The sequence below is a fragment of the Neofelis nebulosa genome, chromosome 8 (genome assembly GCF_028018385.1).
Source record: "Neofelis nebulosa isolate mNeoNeb1 chromosome 8, mNeoNeb1.pri, whole genome shotgun sequence".
NCBI classification, from domain to species: Eukaryota; Metazoa; Chordata; class Mammalia; order Carnivora; family Felidae; genus Neofelis; species Neofelis nebulosa.
The window spans coordinates 36,523,547-36,543,898 of record NC_080789.1 but is presented as its reverse complement, the minus strand read 5'-3'; the positions used below and the strand labels follow the sequence as shown (position 1 = coordinate 36,543,898).

General features: G+C 34.9%; 1 protein-coding gene and 1 non-coding gene across 2 annotated transcripts in view; both read left to right on the top strand.

The window, feature by feature from the left end:
• The window catches only part of TMTC2 (transmembrane O-mannosyltransferase targeting cadherins 2), a 402,871-nt gene that overhangs the window by 197,861 nt on the left and 184,658 nt on the right, over positions 1 to 20,352 (top strand). Inside the window, exon 4 of the mRNA XM_058741891.1 lies at positions 19,787 to 19,901. Coding sequence (XP_058597874.1) covers positions 19,787 to 19,901 — 115 coding nt within the window. The remainder of the gene's footprint in view (positions 1 to 19,786; positions 19,902 to 20,352) is intronic.
• On the top strand, positions 15,426 to 15,571 carry LOC131484101 (U12 minor spliceosomal RNA). The gene has a single exon (XR_009248023.1). It is a non-coding gene; the product is annotated as a U12 minor spliceosomal RNA (small nuclear RNA).

The following is a 20,352-nucleotide window of genomic DNA, read 5'->3' as shown; positions in this document are numbered from 1 at the left end:
CTCATGAAGCATTATACATTAAAGCTGTTGCCTTCAGTAATGGGTCCTGTAGACAGCTGCCAGTCATTAACTGATTGGATGCAAATGATGATGGGTGAAGCCTGTCGTAGTGACTGTGCTGCTAATTTATGGTTTAAATCTGGATAGTGGAGAAATGATAGCTGATTTGGACTATGTAAACCACAAGTCCTGTCTCATTATGTGGTTGATAATGTCAGGAAAATACTAGACATAGTTGATTACTGTAGTTTGCTGATTTCACAATGACTCTTTGCATTTTTGTGCTTAGGAAAGAGGAAATTTTCTCTGATGACTGCTTTAAGGAGCAACACACATAATATTTGAAAGTGTTTGTATGCGGGCGCGTGTGTGTGTGTTTAAAACAACATATTTTGGAAACCATATTGATTAGTATCTGCTTGAAAAAAAACATTTTTTAATTCATTAAAAGTGGTTACATGTATGACCACACTTCTTCGTGGCCTCTGGCTTTCTCTAAATCCCCATATGTTTGGCTCTCTGGAGAATTGGGTACCATCGATCTGCTACTGTGGCTTTTTTGAAGGCACTATCCAATTTTCATTTTCTTTCTCTCATTTTCCACACCTCTTTCTTCTATAGGATGGCCTCTTTCCTAAATTGATTCATTCTCAAGGTTCTGTCCAAAGATTGCCTTTATTTTCCTTTTTGTATAGATTCTAGAACACTTCCTGGTATATATAGTAGGGGGTTGGTAAATGTGTAATTGAATTTCTAAATTATTTTCCTCATGACATCTTATCCACGTGGAACTTTTCCACTTGGATGTTTTGCCAGTACCTCAAGCTCATCACCATCTTCCTTAAAACCAACTACTTGCTCACTTCTTTATTCATTAAGGTCATAAGCACAGACTAGCAAAGTTATTATACAGAAACAGATCAGTGAACACATAAACTTAAAGAATGATAGCAGATAGGTGGCATATCTGGTATCCCAAAGGCATTTAAATTTTTTTAAGTTACAGATTAGAAAAATCAAGTAATTTCCTTAGGAGAGTTTATTAACTATCAATTTGCTTTAAACAACATGACTATGATTTTTAATTGTTTGAAAATAATTTCTTGAAAAATAGGAGCAATTAAACAGGGTTAATCCAAGGAAAACTTGTCCAAAAGCTAAAGTTTGTTTTAATGTCTGTTTCTAATGTAAATAATGTGAAATGATATAAGTGATGTATATTTAATGACACACATATTTAAAACTCTAAAGGTGATTACCCAAGGGTTCTATACTCAGTTCCTCTTTATGCACATGACAAACACTGCCCATTTTGATATTGAAAAGGATAGAAAATAGTTGTTGCAGCCATACGGAGTTTGACAATTTTTCTTTCTTCCTGGAATTATGTAAAACTGATAGTGCTGTTTCAACCCCATGTAGTTTCTGATTTCAAGCAGCAAGTGTGTTGAGGGAATAGCATTTTACGTAGGAAACAACTCATAATTTAAGTGAAATCTAAACCTTCAAGTCATGTGAAACTTGACTAATTCATTGTAGATTTTATGGTCTGAGTTTTTGTTTACCTCTCGTTGAGTGTCTTTTTTAATTGTGGTGAACTGCTAGCATTTAAACAGCTAACACTGAAATTGTATAGTAAATGTTCCCGTATTTCTTAGGTAATTTATTTTGTTATTTCTGAAGTAAGATGAAAATATTTTAAAAGGGGTTTAAATTTTTATAAAAAATAAAATTTAGCAGTAAAGTCAGGAAGGGCAATGAGTGTAGCATTTTACTTAAGACCAGCTGGCCTGGGTTAAAAAGCTGTAAAATACAGATTTTCACTTTTAACAGAGAGATCTGATAGGAGGGAGCTAGCAAAAAGCACCAGGAAAGGCTGATTGCGAGAAAAATACTACAAAGTTAATTCAGGCTTCCACAGAGTAGAGAAATTCTATATGGCTTCACCTCAATCCATCTCTTCTCTCTTGAGTAGAAAATTAAAATATAAAATAATGGGAGTGGCAAGAGTAAAATGAAAATGTCTCATTAGCTCAACCAAAGTATTTAAAAAAAATAAATATGTTAAGTTGTTAGAAAATAAGGCCAGTTTAAAACATTTGAGTTTTGAAGGAATCAGTGGTTGCTTTTTAGTTGGGATGGGGTAGCTACAGACGTTCCAAAGCATCAGGTTTCCTTGCTTTTAAGAACGGAAGTGACCTATAAATCTTTTCTTTAGTTCCAGCTCTCATGACCCCAAGTACAGTTGTATGGGGGAAAAAAAATACTGGACCACAATATGAAGCAGGTGACACACTACTTACCCTGTCTTTAAAATTATCCATAACAAAACTTTTAGAATCTTTATGGGCTTTTGAAAACTCTAAAACCTATAATTAACATTGCCTTAGATTGAATACATTTTACCAGTGGCTATATTTCAAAGGAATTCAAACTAGCATATTATTAAAACAAATATGAAGTTAAATTATTCTGATTTCCATACTAGTTTTTGTGATTAATACTTAAAATGCAAACATTTTTGCTTTTCCTAAATATATCTGAAAAGATGAGAAATGTGTATACATACTGTTTAAAGAATACTACCAAAACAAGTAGCCATTTCACAGTTAAGAACACATTAGACCAGTATCTTTGAAGACCTTCCCCCATTCGTCTTTTTTCAGTTTTGTTTCTTTTGATTAATTTCTTTTATTTTATGCTAGAATCTCCATTACAATGTTTAACAGAAGTGACGACAGCAAATTTTTTGTCTCATTCTTCTTGAAAAAGGGATGTTTTTAGTATTTCACCATTAATTATGGGCATTTTGCAGGTTTTTCTGTAGATGCTTTTATCTGTAGAGTTTTCTTCTTATTTCTAATTTAAGATTTGTTTTTAGGAATTAATATTGATAATGTCACAGATTTCCCCCCCTCAATCTGTTAATTTGATGATTTATATTAATAGATTTTCTAATGAATGTACTTTGCATTCGTGGAGTAAACCCAGGAATTATAATGTGTTATCACTTTTATATTCTTCTAAGTTTGTTTTTTACCCATGTTCCTGAATGAGATTGGCAATTCGGGTCTTGTGCTATCATATTCTGGTTTTAGAATCAATTAATCTTTCAGAATCAGTTTGGGAGTATTCTTTTGTGTTTGCTGAAAGATTTTGAGTAAAACTAGAGTTACCTTTTTCTTTATAATTGGCAGAATGTGCCTGCAAACCTGGCTGAGCCTGAGGTTTTGTTTACAGGTGGACATAATTTATTCTACTTTCTTCATTTCTTCCATGATTTTGAAAACATTTAAGATTGACTTCTGGATCAATTTCAGGATTTTTTTTTTTTTTTTCTTCCTGGATCTTGTTCAGTTTAACTAGTTTCAAATTTATTTGCACAAAGCTATACATAATGTTCTCACACTATCTTTTTGGAAATCTCTGTTGCAAGATTAGTTTAAAACATATTTTTACTTTGAGAGGATTTGAACAACAGATGTTGTGTTGCCCCAAACTTTGTGAAGGTGGATTTATGTATAGGAATTCCCAGGGAATTTTTTTATTCTTTTTTTTCTGTTTGTCCAAATATTTTTGACAGAGAATGCATTTGCCTTCTCCTCTGAGGTTTGTTTTTTTTTTTTTTTTTTTTTTTTGCTCGTTTGTTTGATTTTGTCTAGTTCATCTCTTTAGGCTGTTTGCTTTCAGGGGCTTGAGTTTATGTGGTTTCTGCAATCTGAACTCTCACTTAAAGCTGATTAAAGCCCAAGGCCTCGTTCATCATAATGTCACATATGCAGAGTGAATGACATCCTCAGAGCTGTTTACCCTTATGGATTCCTGCTTGCAAGCAGTTTCTAGACCTAGGGATTCCCCTTAACTTTCCTACCAACTAATACATTCCTTAACAAATATTTTTATTTTTTGATCTAGCATTTTTATGCATTCTGTACAAGGAGGGGATGTCTGGACATTGCGTTCCACCTGCTGCCAGGATGGGGAGGCTGAGAAAGGATTTCAAATCTGGCATCTATTAAGAAATGGTTAGCTGTATTACAAGTTATTTTTGAGCATAGAGTCATTTGTTTAGTCTTAAACTAGTATTTTTGAAATTTTAAATTCTCTTTTAACAAAAGAGAACCAAGCTACTAAAGTAAGCTGACAAGTGTATCAGAGCACTATCTAATACAAAATGAAATTAGAGGTATTTAACTGTTATAAATCACAGAGGGGTAAAATATATTTGTTTCCTGCTGTAATAAGAAGTTACAGATAATGTCGCAGATACTGCAGGTTTTTAAGAAAGCAAACAGAACATGTTTTTTAGTTTAGCCTCTATTACGCATATACCCCTATCCACCCATCACTGGTGATCATGGATTTAAAAGATTTCAGTTAAGTCTCACGGGATTATGGAAAAATCTGAGATGTTCCAACTCTTATGATAATTTTTGAAAAAGGGTTAGTTGTAGGAGAATGTTTATATATCATTCTGTTGGGAAGATGGCCAAGACAAAGTGTGAGCCCTATTTTTACATACAGGTATTAAATTAAAAATCTCATCTTTTTAGCTTTGCATATTAGTATTAAACTTGTATGTTATTTTGGAATATGAATATTACCAGCCAGGGGGATCTAGCAGGAATATACATATTAACTAGCATACTAAAAATTAAATAAGGATAAAACATATTAAAAGTTTTGATTTAAAAGATAATAATATTGTTTTCCAAGTAAGAAACCATAATCCAATTTGATTAAATAGTAGAGAGAAATTAAAAAAAAAAAAAAAAGACCATCTGGAAGGCAGAGCTATATTAGAGGCTTTATTGTGTCATACGTTTAGGAGTTTAGGATTCTAATTCCCAATAATACTAGCTGCCACTCTGAACATTCATTCAGTCATCTTAAACAGCATAATTCAATTCTTTTATGTAAAACGCCGCAGGATATTATATTAAAATATCAACATTAATATCTTTTTTGGGAGGAGTGTAGACATACATGTTAATTAGGAAACTTTCTAGGGATTTTAAATTTAGAGAGAAGGAACTGGATGAGATATTTAGTAAAACAGCTGAGAGTCACATTTTGACAAAAACAGGGATTACTGAGATGTCAGTGCACTGTTTCTGTGAGTGCAGTTCTTCTGGATGGGAGAGGAAGCTCACAGTTTTATAATGTTTGGGGCTCTGTGTATTGCAACTGGGAGCTTCTAAAATAAATGCGAGAAATCGTTTTTCTTCTTTCTTCTCTTCTCTTGGGGAAAGGGAGTAAATTTCTTCAATTATATATCATGAGGCGACCAGCAAAGACCAGAAGGTCTGATACGTTGATAGATTATCTGTTTTTACTTCATCAGTTGGCTTACTCTCTGAGTCTTACAAATACACTTTGGTGGTGTGCAATACTGATATACAATACCTCATTTCTCTACTTAACTCTGTTTTTAATAATCTGAATATTTTCCAAGGCTGGCTTCAAGTCATGTTCACCCTAGTGGTTAAGATTGAATAGTGTTGTCTGTATTTGTATGAGTGTTGAAACAGTTTTAAAGTAGAAGTGAGTTTCTGGGCTTATGTAATGAAAATATGAGCATATTAATTAATGACATTGTACAAATCTTTGTATTCTGTATTTTTCTTATCTTCAGTCTAAATGATATATTTGAGGGGCGCTTGGGTGGCTCAGTCGGTTAAGCTTCCGACTTCGGCTCAGGTCATGATCTCACAGTTTGTGGGTCCGAGCCCCGTGTTGGGCTCTGTGCTGACAGCTCAGATTCTGTGTCTCCCTCTTTCTCTGCAACTCCACCCCTTGTGCGCTTGTTTGCTCTCTCTCTCTCTTTCAAATATAAATAAACATTAAAAAATTAAAAATAATAAATGATGTATTTGAGACTACTTTTGCTTTTGAAACTCTATTATTCGGAAGCAGTGATACGGGACTTTAAAGTATCTTTTGTTGTTCCACATTAGGATAATGATTTTTAGATCATTTTTGAGGGCAGGCAATACCATCCCTAAAGTCCTTCCTGTGCCATGCCTCTCTGCTCTAGGATGTGATTCTAGAAGTAAGAGGTTATGTGGTGCTTTGCTCTGAGGCCTATCATGCTTTGGTTGTGGCTACTGGTTCTCATTCCCAAATTGAACCTAGAGTAGATACTTACTTTTGAGGTTTTAACTTAAAAGGTTGGATTTTAAAAAGTGTATCCTAACCTCAATTCTGATTATTTGATAGGAAAATACAGCTTCTCTGGGCACTCGTGTCTCAATTGGTTAAGTGTCCGGCTCTTGATCTCAGCTCAGGTCATGCTCTCACAGTTCATGAGTTCGAGCCCCACATGCTGCAGAGCCTGCTTGGGATTCTGTCTCTCCTTCTCACTTCTCCTCCTCCACTTGTGTACGTGTATGCTTTCTCTCTCCTCTCAAAATAAACTTAAAAAAAATATTTAAAAATTTTAAAAAATATAGCTTTTCTATGGGTTTTAATCAACTTGGCATGTAATTGGTTTGCATGTCAATATTACTTTAAGACTCATGGAAAAAATAATACAGATTTATGTCCCCCAAACCACATAATCTAATCATCTCATATAGGTCGTAATGTTCATTAATCACTCATATGTGCCCAGTGGATGTGTTTGTTGCAAAAGGTCCTGTAATAGCCTCTGAGAATCCCCTGCTGTGATGCCAGCTAGTTAAGATTAGAACTTTTGGAGGAAGACTAAACCAGCCCTTCTCTTTCTTATATACCTCACTTGATGTGATAATGTCATTTAGTGCATCAACCCTTCAGATTCTTCCTATTTATTTTACCCTTGTGTGTAATAGATTGCTTTCACTGTTTGGAAGTACAGTGTTCTGGATTGTACATTTAAGTCTGTTAAACAAGAAATAGCATTCTTCGTTTCAATATCATGTTTTTCAAGTGATACAAAAATGCCTGAAGTATTTGCTGTGTAGCCTTTTTAAAGAAACTTTATCTCATGAACTGTACAGAAAAAAAGGCAAAGACAATTAACCTCCCTCTATTCTGTTGTTATAGTCAGCTGAAAGTACAGGAAAATACTTTAAAATGATAGTTGCCCAAGATTTGTGCATATAGCAAAGGTAATTAGTGTTTTTAGAAATTTCATATTCAATAGATAATTGTTCTTTTTTTCTTATTAGCATGCATAAATATTTTTTATGGGTTATTGAAATTTGTATTTTTACTAATTATATTTTTAAAGCCCCTTTTCCCTAGTATTAACTCTACTTTTGCAATGTTCAGTACTAGCTTCTGAATTGATAAAAGTGACTGTCAAAAATTAATATAGAGAGGCTAATGTAAGGTATGAAATAGTGTCCTGATACACTATATTTGAGATGTACTATGTTTTTATTTAGAAGCAGATTTTTTTGGATAACATATGAACTTGACGATTTTCAAAACTTTGAGTTTTGTTTTTGTTGGCCTGGATTTACTTGGCAATATAGTTCTCAATGGCACACTCAGAGATCCTGAATATAGGAGACGTCCTATAAAAGTGTATATCTAATTGGTTATGTTTCTAATATGATAATGAAATACCATTCCTTTTCCATAATAATGTACTTTTCAGAAAACATATCTCTTATCTTATTTCATCATCTCAGTCATGCTGGAGTTTAACTTGGGCAAGCATCTTTACACCTGTTTCACAGATGAAAAATTGAGAGGCAGAATGCTTAAGGAGAAATAGCATGGCAAAAAGTGCCGATTTTGCAGTAAGGTAGGTGTGGGACCTAATCTTAACCCAGGCTCTTAATAGCTGTTTTCATTATTCTTATAGTGTTATCACAACCCCTCTGAAACTCAAGTTGCTGATCTGTATAGTGAGTGTGCAGTACCACACAGGGTGTGTGTAGCATATCCAGGCCAGGGTGTGGCCCACAATTCAAGCTTGCTGAATTACAGCTTTTACTATTGCTAATAAGAAATGGAAGATTCGAGTAATTTACTTGAGTATACCCAGATCTAATTGGTAACAGGACTCTACTAAAACTTTGGTTTGGGGTATTTTGTTTTACATTTCCACATCAAAATTCTTTTAGTGACCATTAGTAGGAAACTAACCTGGGCCATTTGATGGCATCATCATTCAATGATGACAGGATTCACTATGAGATAAAGCAGATTATGAGATTCGATTTTAAGAGAACAAAGGAGGGATGCATTTGTGGCTCAGTTGGTTAAACAGCTGACTTCAGCTCAGGTCATGATCTTAAGGTTCTTGGATTCGAGCCCACCTTGGGCTCTGTGCTGACAGCTCCGAGCCTGGATGGAACCTGCTTTGGAGTCTGTGTCTCCTTGTCTCTCTGCCCCACCCCCGCTACTGTTCTTTCTCTCTCTCAAAAATAAATGAACATTTAAAAAAATTTTTAAAAAGGAGAACAAAAGATCCCCTTGTAAATAAATAAAAGGATTCTCTTTCTCCCCCCTGGAGTTGTTTAGGATTCTTGATATAGTTGTTTAAAAACTCTTGGCTTTCCTAAGCATTTTTCATCTTTCAGACCTGAGCCAGACTCATACAATGGCACTCATGATAGCAGCAAGGGATTCTTTGGGACATTTCTCTTTCTGATACAAAATCAGAAGCAACTCAGCCACTCCTTATAATCAATCTAAAGATGCCCATTGAACAACTTCACAGTCTCAGTCTGACTTCATGAGAGATCAGTCAGATTTGAGGAATTTCTAAAAAGCCTGCACTGAATCAGTAGCCTGTTATGTAAACAGGGTCACTGTATGTGGTGTGCCGGATTATATATTCACCAAGTGTTTTTGTTGTCTACTTTTAACAGTGTGACAGGCTCAAAAGGGTCTGTTTTTAAGATCTGAAGAGAAACTCAAGGTTTAGGTGCTTCCAAATTCATTACACTTCTAAATGCAGTTGTATTTACTATGATATTATTATAGTACTGTGGGTTAGTTATTCTGAAACTTTGCAGACAGCACGTTGCCATTAGAAAGGGATATAGAGCAGATTTTTTGTTTTGTTTTTTAAATTTTTTTTTAACGTTTATTTATTTTTGAGACAGAGAGAGACAGAGCATGAACGGGGGAGGGGCAGAGAGAGAGGGAGACACAGAACCGGAAGCAGGCTCCAGGCTCTGAGCCATCAGCCCAGAGCCTGACGCGGGGCTCGAACTCACGGACCGCGAGATCGTGACCTGAGCTGAAGTCGGATGCTTAACCGACTGAGCCACCCAGGCGCCCCTTTTTGTTTTGTTTTAATGGAGAGTCCATGGGAAAACTTCTGACCACAGATGAGAGAAGTGCATGAATAAAGGCAGGCACAGGGGAGACGCAGCAGCGCAGATCACGAGTGGAACTGGTAACAGACACTGGGCTATAGATATGGGGGTGGCCCATCATCAGTGTCAGGAATGTGGTAGAGATGACAGATGCTTAGATGCTAAGGAACAACTCTAAATGTGTTGAAATGCAAAAACCTGCTCTGAATTTTATATGTGGATATTGTACTATGCACATAGATATCATAGTGACTAACAATGTTTTCAGGACAGTGTTAACATGTTATTGGACTACTAAATTTTACCATGTCACTTTTAATACTTGTTTTTTTCTTTATAGGAATAAATTTAGTTTCAGGTTCATCCAAAGTAACTAAAGATAAAGAACTAAGAGGAAATAATTGCATATTATAAAATTGCTATAATTAGAATTACATAAAAGTATATGGTATGAATTCTGGTATCCTATGAATCATAGTCTTTACATTATGTCTGCTTTTTCACTTTACATCTTAACTAGACAGTTTCTTTTCTTTTACCCACTTAATATGTTCTTTCTTGTAATAATTCAAGGTTTCGTTACTATAGGAAAAATAAGTTCTTATCGTCTTACAAGGACTTTTATTTCCCTGGAGTGACTATCAATAATTAGTAAAAAGCCCAGGCTACAAATGTTGACTCCCTTATGGTCTTTACTAATGGAAGGAGTGTAGTTTAAAATATATATACATATTATATATATATGTATATATTGCATTTATATATATATATATATATATATATATATATATATATATATATACACACACACATAATATTATATATATATTGCATTTATTGCAAGTTCCATGCAGTTACGTGGCTCTTTTTAATTCTCCTTTGGCAGTTTTCTTTCCCCCTCTTTAAAGTGAGAAAGTTTAACATAATTAACCTTTATAACTTAAAATGATACTTAAGTTATATCTTTGGTAATCCCATTTTGGGGAATCTACCTAAAGTCCTGTGTTCCATAGTGATTATAAGCAAGGGCTTTGGAATGAGACAGACATAACTTTTACCTTTATTAGTTTATACAGGTCACTTGACTTCCCTGAGACTCAGTTTCCTCATCTAGTATTAACTGATGATAATCTTCTTTATTATATGGATTAAGAGTTAATATATACACAACATTTAGGCCTGTCATCTGAATGGACATAATTCTTACCAGACACTTTAGACACTACTGTATTTATTTTATTTTGCACCTGGTCCAGCTTTGATAACTGGCAAGATTTCAATTTTTTAACCCTTTTTGGTGGTAGCATTCTGATTTCAAACAGGTAACTCATATTGGAGGAAACAAAATTGAGCATTTATTACCTTATTTTTTGTAGTTAAATGTTTCAATTCTGCCAGATCTTTACATAGAACTCAAGTTTTGAGATAAGTCTAGAGAGCTATATTAAAGTTCTAAGGTAAAAATAAGTTAGAGCTGAGGGCAGAAGTCCAAAGTGAGTGTCCTTAATGATTTTGGTGACCCTGATCATTGCACCAGTGAAATGAAAATGCTGATATGATCACTCTCAGGCATGATTGCTTCTGTAGACCTGAGTGGTAAGTAACTTAAATTTAAATCATAATATTAAGGGAGTCGTTCATCTTAGCTAATTTTTTGAAGAGTGCTGTATGCCAAAGTCATAAGAAAATTATTTTAACCTTTATGATAAGTAAGTATACATGTCTTCAGACTTTTAGTATAAAGTGAAAATATCCTTGAAAAAATTGCTCAAATCTTCCTCCATGGATTTTGTGAAATCTGTCAAGAGTTAGGAAATTGCAATAGTGTAAGTTTGAATTTAGTCTGTGAACTTAGAAATACCATGTATTTGAATGAGGGTTTTGAAAAAAAAAATTGGAGGTATTTATTGCTGTAGATCACTTAGCATTTCTAGAGGGAGCTCACATTTGATTTTCTCTTTAGAACAACTTTAGCAAGATGGGAATATTTAATTGTTCTTCTGCCTTTCAAGGAACATAAAATAAACTGTGGCAGATTGTGGACTAAGTACAAGAGGAGCTTTCATTGTGAATTAAGGTCAAGTTTCTTCGTAAGTGGATACCCTTTAGATGCAGTTGAATATCAATGTGAAGGGCCCTTGAGATGTTAAGAGTTATTCTAACTACTTCACTTCCTGATATTTCAACAGAAAAATTTTGTTTTCTTTTCAAAAATAAGATAACTTCATAGATCAGATTTTCTAAAGCTGATTCTCTTATATCGAGAAGTAGCTGTTTGCTTTCCCTTCATGTAATCATCCTGTATGCTTAGTCCTGGCGAATAAATCATGTGCTTGTTAAACAATGCTTTTTAAATGTCTGTTCTGTGCAAGGCATCTTCAGGGCACTTACAAGATCTTGATAAATGTACCCGAGTCCCCAGCATCTTTGAGCAACAACCTTTTGTTTACAGAGTATGTTCTATTGCCAATAAGTTAACTGGAAAATGTGACATTTAAAATTATATTCCCAAAGAAATGTAAAACACTTAATATATTGTTTGGCATTAATTTTTCTGTGGTATGAAAAATACATTATGAAACATGGGTACAGGATAGCTTTATTTTGTTGTTCCTGGAGGATTTTTTTTGCTCCTAGTGGTTCTGAGGACTGATGACTCATTTGAATAATTTATTTTGTTTTCATATTATACTCCAGTCCCTCAATTAAATATGTAAAAATATTGAGTATTATAATAGGTTATTCTACTTTATATTCAAACTCAATATTGACAGTGTGAAAGAGCTTTATCTCTAAGTAGATTCTGATGCATGGAAACATCTGGATCTGCCTTGTCAATAACTTTTTGCTACTTAGAGAGTTAAACTCCTGTTTTCTCATCAATGAAATGGGTGTAGTAATATACCTCAGAGGTTTTTATTGGGTTAAGTTCTGGACACTGTCAAAGCATATAGTAAGCTTTAAATAATGGAAGTACTCTTATTATCTTTATTATCATAATCTATTTTAAAATTTCTTCTCTCCCTCCTCTTCCCTCCACTTTTTCCTCTGCATAGGCTGAGAGTACTACAGGGTAAGTCCATGAGATGAGACAGCAGTTCTCTCAAATGAAAGCAGTTTCCTATAACACTCATTTTGTAAAATAACAAAATAAGATGAATACTCTGAATATTTTGAGATGCTATTGGGAAGAACTTTTAAAAACTACATAGAGATTTTAGAAATAACTAATTAACATTTTTTGAACTTCAAAGAAGAGCTTTATTATATTATCTTCAGAGTTTAAAGTGTGAATTAGATTTCATGTGTGTACCCTATTAAAATATGGACTTTAAAAGCAATGAGATATTTTTTTAGGCTTCATCATAATTTCTTGGATGAATTTCAGAGATTTTATTTCAATAAAACTGTACTTTTAAAAAAAGTACATTTATGGGGCGCCTGGGTGGCGCAGTCGGTTAAGCGTCCGACTTCAGCCAGGTCACGATCTCGCGGTCCGTGAGTTCGAGCCCCGCGTCAGGCTCTGGGCTGATGGCTCGGAGCCTGGAGCCTGTTTCCGATTCTGTGTCTCCCTCTCTCTCTGCCCCTCCCCCGTTCATGCTCTGTCTCTCTCTGTCCCAAAAATAAATAAAAAACGTGGGAAAAAAATAAAAAAATAAAAAAAGTACATTTATGAAATGAGTGCATCACTAAAATATACAGGCCTAAAAATGTAAAAAAAAATGTAAGTGACATTAAATATTAATGAAAATGTAAGATCTTTTAGTTCTGTTGGGCCAAAGTGTAATTACCAAGTGAAAATTTGAAGATAATCCCAGACATCTGTTTCTGATTGTCTTAGTACAAGAAAAAGTTTGTGAATGTTAAAACTCTTTATTCCTTAAGTAGGATATAGGATAACCCTGTCTCTATTTTAAAAGAATGTGGGACCTTAATTTTTCTTCTCTCTCTTCCTTCCTTTCCTTCCCTCCCCTCCATATCCCCTGTGTCCCCTCTCCACCTAACCCAGTTGTAGACAGTTAGATTAATTATATTCCTAGGTTCATGGCCAGTTTGATCATGACCAGGATAATCCCTTCAGGTTTCCTCTCTTTTATTCATGTGTTTATTCCCATTAACTCTTCCTAACTTCATCTTCCCTTTGCACCATAGACAACTGCTCTAATGTACTTGATTTTCATCCTTAGATTTGTAGTATGCCTTTGCAAAATGTGTAGTGATATTTTGGGTGAGATGAATTTTTAACATTTATAGCTAGTGTTGTGACACAGAATGCACCTGATATTTTGATTCCTTGTTGGCTTTTTAAGGTCCATTCACGTGTCAGTGTTTATATGGCGTTTGTTGGTTCTCATCTGTGCATAGTAATACATGAAGTTTATTTCCCACGTGGTACTCCCATGATGGACATGTTGATTGCTTTCCACACACTAAGAGGCTTGCATTAAACACCCTTTTACGTGTTCTCTTCGATGAACATTTCTTTGGCCATGGGATTGCTGGTTAGGGCTTATCCTGGATTTGGTGAATCTTGTTGATTTGACTGAGTTCTGTCAAATGGCCCAACAGGATGGCTGTCTCAGGCTTACACTGCCACCAGATAGTACACTGGGCCTTCCCCCACAATCCCACTAGTACTTGGTTTTATCCGGTTTTCTAAATATTGCCAGTCTCAAATCTCATTGTTCTCATTTATGTTTCTCTGGATTGCTAAGGTATTTGGATATTAGTTAAAATGCTTTAACTTACTTATTTTGTTTTAATTTATGTTCATTTCCTTTGCCCATTTTTTCCCCCTCTCTGTTGGGAAGAACTTTTATCTTTTTCTGGTTGCTTTGTTAGTTTTTTTCTTCTTTTTATTTAAATGTTTGAAATATCTTATCCTAATGTATTAATGCATGTTTAACTTTGTCCCTGTTATCCCTCAATAATTAGAAGTCTTTAATTTTGAGATACTCAAATTCATCATTTTTTAAACCTTTTGAGTTATATTTGAAGGTCTTTCTAAGAAATCTCTTTTCCTCCCACAAGATATTCTCTTACATATCCTTGTTAGCTTTATCTTTTCACATTTAACTTTTAAAGCTATCTGGAATTTACCTTTGCATATGATAAATATGGTATAAAACTCAAGTTTTATACTTCTCCTAGATTGTGGTTAGAATACATTTTCTGAGTATACTAATAAACAATGCAAAAATATTGATTGAAGTTACTTAGAATTTATAGATTAATTTTGGGAAAATTAATGTTAATTGTTATATTAATCGTGTTAAATTGTCCTACCCATGAGCCTTAGAATATTTCTCCATATTTTTCAAGTTTGGATAGTTTGGGTAGTTTCAATTACTCAGACTAGCTACATTTAAAAATTGATCTGATATAAAAAAAAAGTTGACTTGGTTGATATGATCAAATTTAAGTAAAAAAAAAAAAACAACAACAAGAAAAAAACCATGGCTACTCTGATTAAGTCTTTAGGATAATTATATAGCTGTGAAATCATGACGTTAGCCCTCCTAAAATATACTGTTTATAGTTCACTTCAATGTGTTTTCTTCTAAACCATATCTGTGATAGCTAAATTTTAAATGTTTTTTTAATTCATTGATTTTTAAAAAATTTTTATTGAAATACGATAAATGATCACTTTTATGAAAAGAATTACTATTTAGTTGACCCCAGTGGAATTTTTAAATTTTAGGTCATATTCTATAAGATAGTTTTATATATTTAGAAGTGATCTTTATGTTAGCATTAAGGGTTTTTTTCTTTAATTTTTTTTTTAACGTTTATTTGTTTTTGAGAGACAGAGATGGAGTGTGAGCAGGGGAGGGGCAGAGAGAGATAGGGAGACACAGAATCCGAAGCAGGCTCCAGGCTCCCAGCTGTCAGCACAGAAGCCAATGCAGGACTCAAACTCACAAACCATGAGATCATGACCTAAGCTGAAATTGGACACTCAACCGACTGAGCCTCCCAGGCGCCCCAGCATTGAGTTTTTGTAGCAGTGATGCAATAATTAATCATATTTAAATTTGAATGTGTGGAAATAGTGACAGCAGTTTTTACACCAAAAAACAAACAAACAAACACCCAAAACCTAAAATGTATTTTGGTAAACACAGTACTGAAGAACAGTTATTTAAGAAAAAAGGGATTTTGATGCCTTAAACTTATGAGTAAGGAAAATAATGATTTGGGGGACACCCGAATGCTCACTGCTAATTTGAGACAAATATTTGAGCTGGTAGTTTGCCCTAAGGTGACCTGCCCACTTTGCAGGAAGCCAGGTAGTGGTGATCTGCCCATTCTTCTTTAACACTGAAAGAGGAGACTGGTATGCAGGTAATAAATGAGCTTGAGGGAAAAAAAAAAGGGGGGGGCGGATTTTGAAAAGAAATTGTTTTTATATTTGAGTGTGATGCCTTTCAGCCTAAGACCATCAGGAACACAGTGGTAGTGAGGAATTTGGCTTAATTACTACTTGCACTGAGAGAACACCACATCATGGGCATCCTGAGGTTGTGTCATAGAATTTGAATATTGGTTGGGTGATTTGGGAGAGCGTCTAAAGAAGCAGGGTGTTCTCTAGATTGGATGCTGAATCAATTCTGTGACTGGATAAAGAGGCCATTCATTTAGGAAGAGAGAGGGATGTTTTTGGTGTTTCTTGGGTTGTACACTGGCCTTTTTCTTTTTTCTGTTTAGTAAAATTATGAAGTAATCTTGCTTTGTCTCATTTATCATGGATTGAAAGTAATCTTGTCTCAAGTTGGTATTCTGTAAGAATGTGTAATATATAATAGAAAAAAACAGCCTGGTGGTGAGAGTCTGATGAGTTCAGGACATCAAAGTCTACCCTCCTCCTCCCCCACTTTTTTCCTTCCTTCCTCTTTGTTCCATAAGTAGGTAAAATTATTTTAAAAGTATATGCTTGAGGTGCCTGGGTGGCTTGGTCGGTTAAGTGTCCGACTTCGGCTCAGGTCATGATCTCACGGTCCGTGAGTTCAAGCCCCGCGTCGGGCTCTGTGCTGACAGCTCAGAGCCTGGAGCCTGTTTCAGATTCTGTGTCTCCCTCTCTCTCTGCCCCTCCCCTTTTCATGCTCTGTCTCTCTCTGTCTCAAAAATAAATAAACGTTAAAAAAATAAAAAAATAAATAAATACAAGTATATGCTTAATTTGGGAATTTTCTTTTTCTTGTCCCAGTCACCTAGGGCAATGACTGAATCATAAAGATGTGAGAGGCTTCCATCTGGACAAAGAACAAGAAACATGGTATTACATTGTGGCTTTGCCACAGATAACCTTGCTGGTGGTTTTTAATTCTGAGTTGTATTCTCACTTTGAAATAACCATCTCTTTTGTTGCCTGTCCCAGTGGAAGCCACCCTGGATCCTTTGCTTTTACTATTCCCCTTATCTGGCATCACCAATCTTTGTAAGGCTGAGCTCCTTATCTTTTAGTCCTTAGATATCACATACATTTCCCCGTGTCTAAGATATCTGTATAAATTGGCCTCATTCAGTCTACCTAGCTTTGTTTTATTTTGTTTGTAGCACTTAGCATTATCTGAAGTTAACCCATTTATTCTCTGGTGTGGTCCTCCTTCCCCACTCCTCTTCACATAAGTTTCTTCACATAAGCCACTTCAAACATAAGCTCCACGTGGGTGAGAACTTGTATGTATGTGTGGGTCTGTGCACCCAGCCCCTAATAAAGTTCCGGGCACCGACTAGGTGCTAGCAAATATTTGTTTAATAATTAGATACGTACATAAATGAATAAATGACCAACTCAGTAAACATATTCTGAGCATAACTCTATGTGTGTTGACTATTAAAAAGAGAAACACTTGTTAGTTTATTATTTAATTGAGATGTAAGTTCCTGAAAAAAAAATGCCTTAAAATATTCAAATCAGTTCTTTGCTATTGGTTTTTTGTTCAGCATTTGTGTTCCAAGAGTATGGGTTGGATGAGATAGTATTATGATGGTGCTTTCCTGATGCTTAAATTAATACTTGGAGGCATTGCTGTGGAGTGATTCCAATGTAAATATACTTTCATTCACTAATGCCACAATCAAAGCAGAACTTTGAGAGAAGTGAAGTGGGTTGAAAACAACCTGGCTATTAGAAGTTTCCATAGATCCATACTTTATTAATTTGGTAATGGTGATGGTAGGAGAAGCAGGACTGAATATAAAATACATGTGACATTATACCTATTAAGTTTGAAGATAATTATAACTTACTTTACTATATGCTTTTCCTGCTACTTTATATTTCCTGTTACTGAACTTAGTATTGGAATTTTATTCCAATATTATATTATTGGATATTATAAAGTAATTTGACAATATTATAAACTTATAAACTAATTCAGTATTATAAACTGTCAATATTATAAACTAATTCGACAGTATTTTAAAACTAAGTTTTATCTTTCAGCTTAAGGATTCAATTTTTCATGGATTCATAATGCCAAGGTCTGATTTGTAGTGTGTGAAAATTGGTTTGCAGTGAAAGATGAAATGTGGTATGAAAATCTTAGGTGAATGGTGGAAAAAGTTTGGAAGCCACCACTCTTGGATTAGAATTCCTGCTCTAATGCTTTTGTTTTAACTTTGCAAGTTCTTTAGTGTCTCTGAGTCTGTTTCCTCACTCACAGAGTAGATGGGGTATTTATGTACAGGTCGGTGTTGAGAGCTCAGTGAGACGATCCATTTCAAGGGTGTGGTGTGGTATGTGACATTATTAAGTGATGAGTAATTGTAAGTGCAGTGCTTTCCCTCTGTTTTCCATCAGAGGAAAAAGGAGTTATATGACTTTCCAAATATAGAAGATTATTATTCTCTGTAGATAACATAATGGCATATAATGCATTATATTTGACATTGTTTCTATAAGCAATGGTAAATTGCAAAAGAGCACCGATCACAATAATATTAATGATAATAGCAAATATTTGTTGTGTTTGCCACGTGTCTTAACACCTTTAATCCTTATCACAAGACCCATGAAATACTAATTATTTTAACTGTTCTACAGACGAGTAAATTAAGGCACAGTGTTAAATTAGCAGGGCACACAGGCAACTTCATTACTAAAAGATTCTACACTTTTTTATTCATTAAAAATTGATACTGCCAAACCCCTTTCATTCTTCAGATAAAGTCAGTAATTATCCAAATAAGTATATTCTTGATACACAAAAGCCTTCTCATCCCTGCCCTCTGCCTGGGAAGGACTCTGGTTTTAGGACTCAATACCGCCTCTCCTTTCGGTAAAGAAGAAAGGCAGCAGAAGCATCCAGGCTTGAGTCCTAAGTCTGCAGACTGTACAGACAGTTGTTAATAGTGTAGGTTTGGTCTTTTGAATGTTGAAACATCATGATTACTTGGGGTGAAAAAGAAAAAGCATACAGAAAACACATATTTTTTTATTTTTTATTTTTTTAAAGTGTACTTCTTTATTTTGAGACAGGGACAGCATGAGCAGGACAGAGGCAGAGAGAGAGAGAAAAAATCCCAAGCAGGGCTCCGTGCTGCCAGCACAGAGCCTGATGCGGGGCTCATACTCACAAAACTGTGAGATCATGACCTGAGCCGGAACCAGAAGTCAGACGCTTAACCAACTGAACCACCCAGGCACCCCAAAACACAGATTTTTTAAAAAGTATTATGTGTGAGGGGCGCCTGGGTGGCTCAGTCGGTTGGGCGGCCGACTTCGGCTCAGGTCATGATCTCGCGGTCCGTGAGTTCGAGCCCCGCGTCGGGCTCTGTGCTGACAGCTCAGAGCCTGGAGCCTGTTTCAGATTCTGTGTCTCCCTCTCTCCGACCCTCCCCCATTCATGCTCTGTCTCTCTCTGTCTCAAAAATAAATAAACGTTAAAAAAAAAAAATTAAAAAAAAAAGTATTATGTGTGAAAATACTGAGACACTGGCTTTCCTGCAAATAAATTTATTAACAAGGAGCATATAAAAGAACATTATATCTGAATAAACCATATATGTTTAACTGTTTTAAGAAGTGTCATGTTTCTGATGATTAAGCCTCTTTATAGCTTTGATCTTAGTTATCTTGCTTTATATGCTGTTCTCTTATGTCATTTTTCAGTTTTATCGTATTTGAATGGAAATCTTTATTTATTTTAAGATGATTTCTTACAGTTCTGGTTCAGTAAGTTTATAATAATTTCAGGCCATGCAGACCCCTACTGAAATTTGAAAGAGCCTGAAGTCTTTGTAGATGATCTTAAGATAACATTGTTCTTGGCCTTATGATGAACTGCATATGTATATCAGCTTTGAGACATAATAATTACTTTAATTTTTTTAAGACTTCGATTGTATTTAATCTCCTGGTTTGATGAAATGTTGGATTATAAAGGAAATAAATTTTTCCTTCTTAAGAATGCTTTATGGAGGTTTTCTCTCCCTGTGGTACTTCCTGACGCCCTGATATTATGTCATGTATAATTGGATTGACGCTCAGCCTGAATACTTCTTTCTCTTCTTGGCAGCATGGGGTAACCTTGGAAATGTTCTGAAGAGTCAGAGCAAAATTTCTGAAGCTGAAAGCGCCTATAGAAATGCTTTGTACTACCGTAGCAACATGGCTGACATGCTTTATAATTTGTGAGTATGCATTACTTTCTCTGGTTTGCTTCATCTTTGAAACCTGTGGTGAGAGACTATTGATTTAACTGCTGGAAATGGAAATGATGATAGCTGTTTTTCTGAAACAGTCTTTTCATTAATCATGCCTGTGAGACTAGTAGGTGCTTAGTATTTGTGATTTCTTTGTTTTGGGCCTATGCATTGACCCAAATATTCGTGTCTATTGATGTAGTATGGTTGAATTTTCTTGAAGTACTGTGGTACTTCATATATAACCTAAAAATTGGTTTAAAAGCTTTCAGTTTTGTTTGTTTGAAGTTCGTTCCATTAACTCTTAGTTGGGATCAGGAAATAAGGTTGCTATGTGTGATACTTCATATAATCAATATTTTCATTATTATCACAGAATTGTTTGTGTCAAAGTATGTATAGAACGTGTAGTAAATCTGGGGAGTTGTCAAATAAGAAA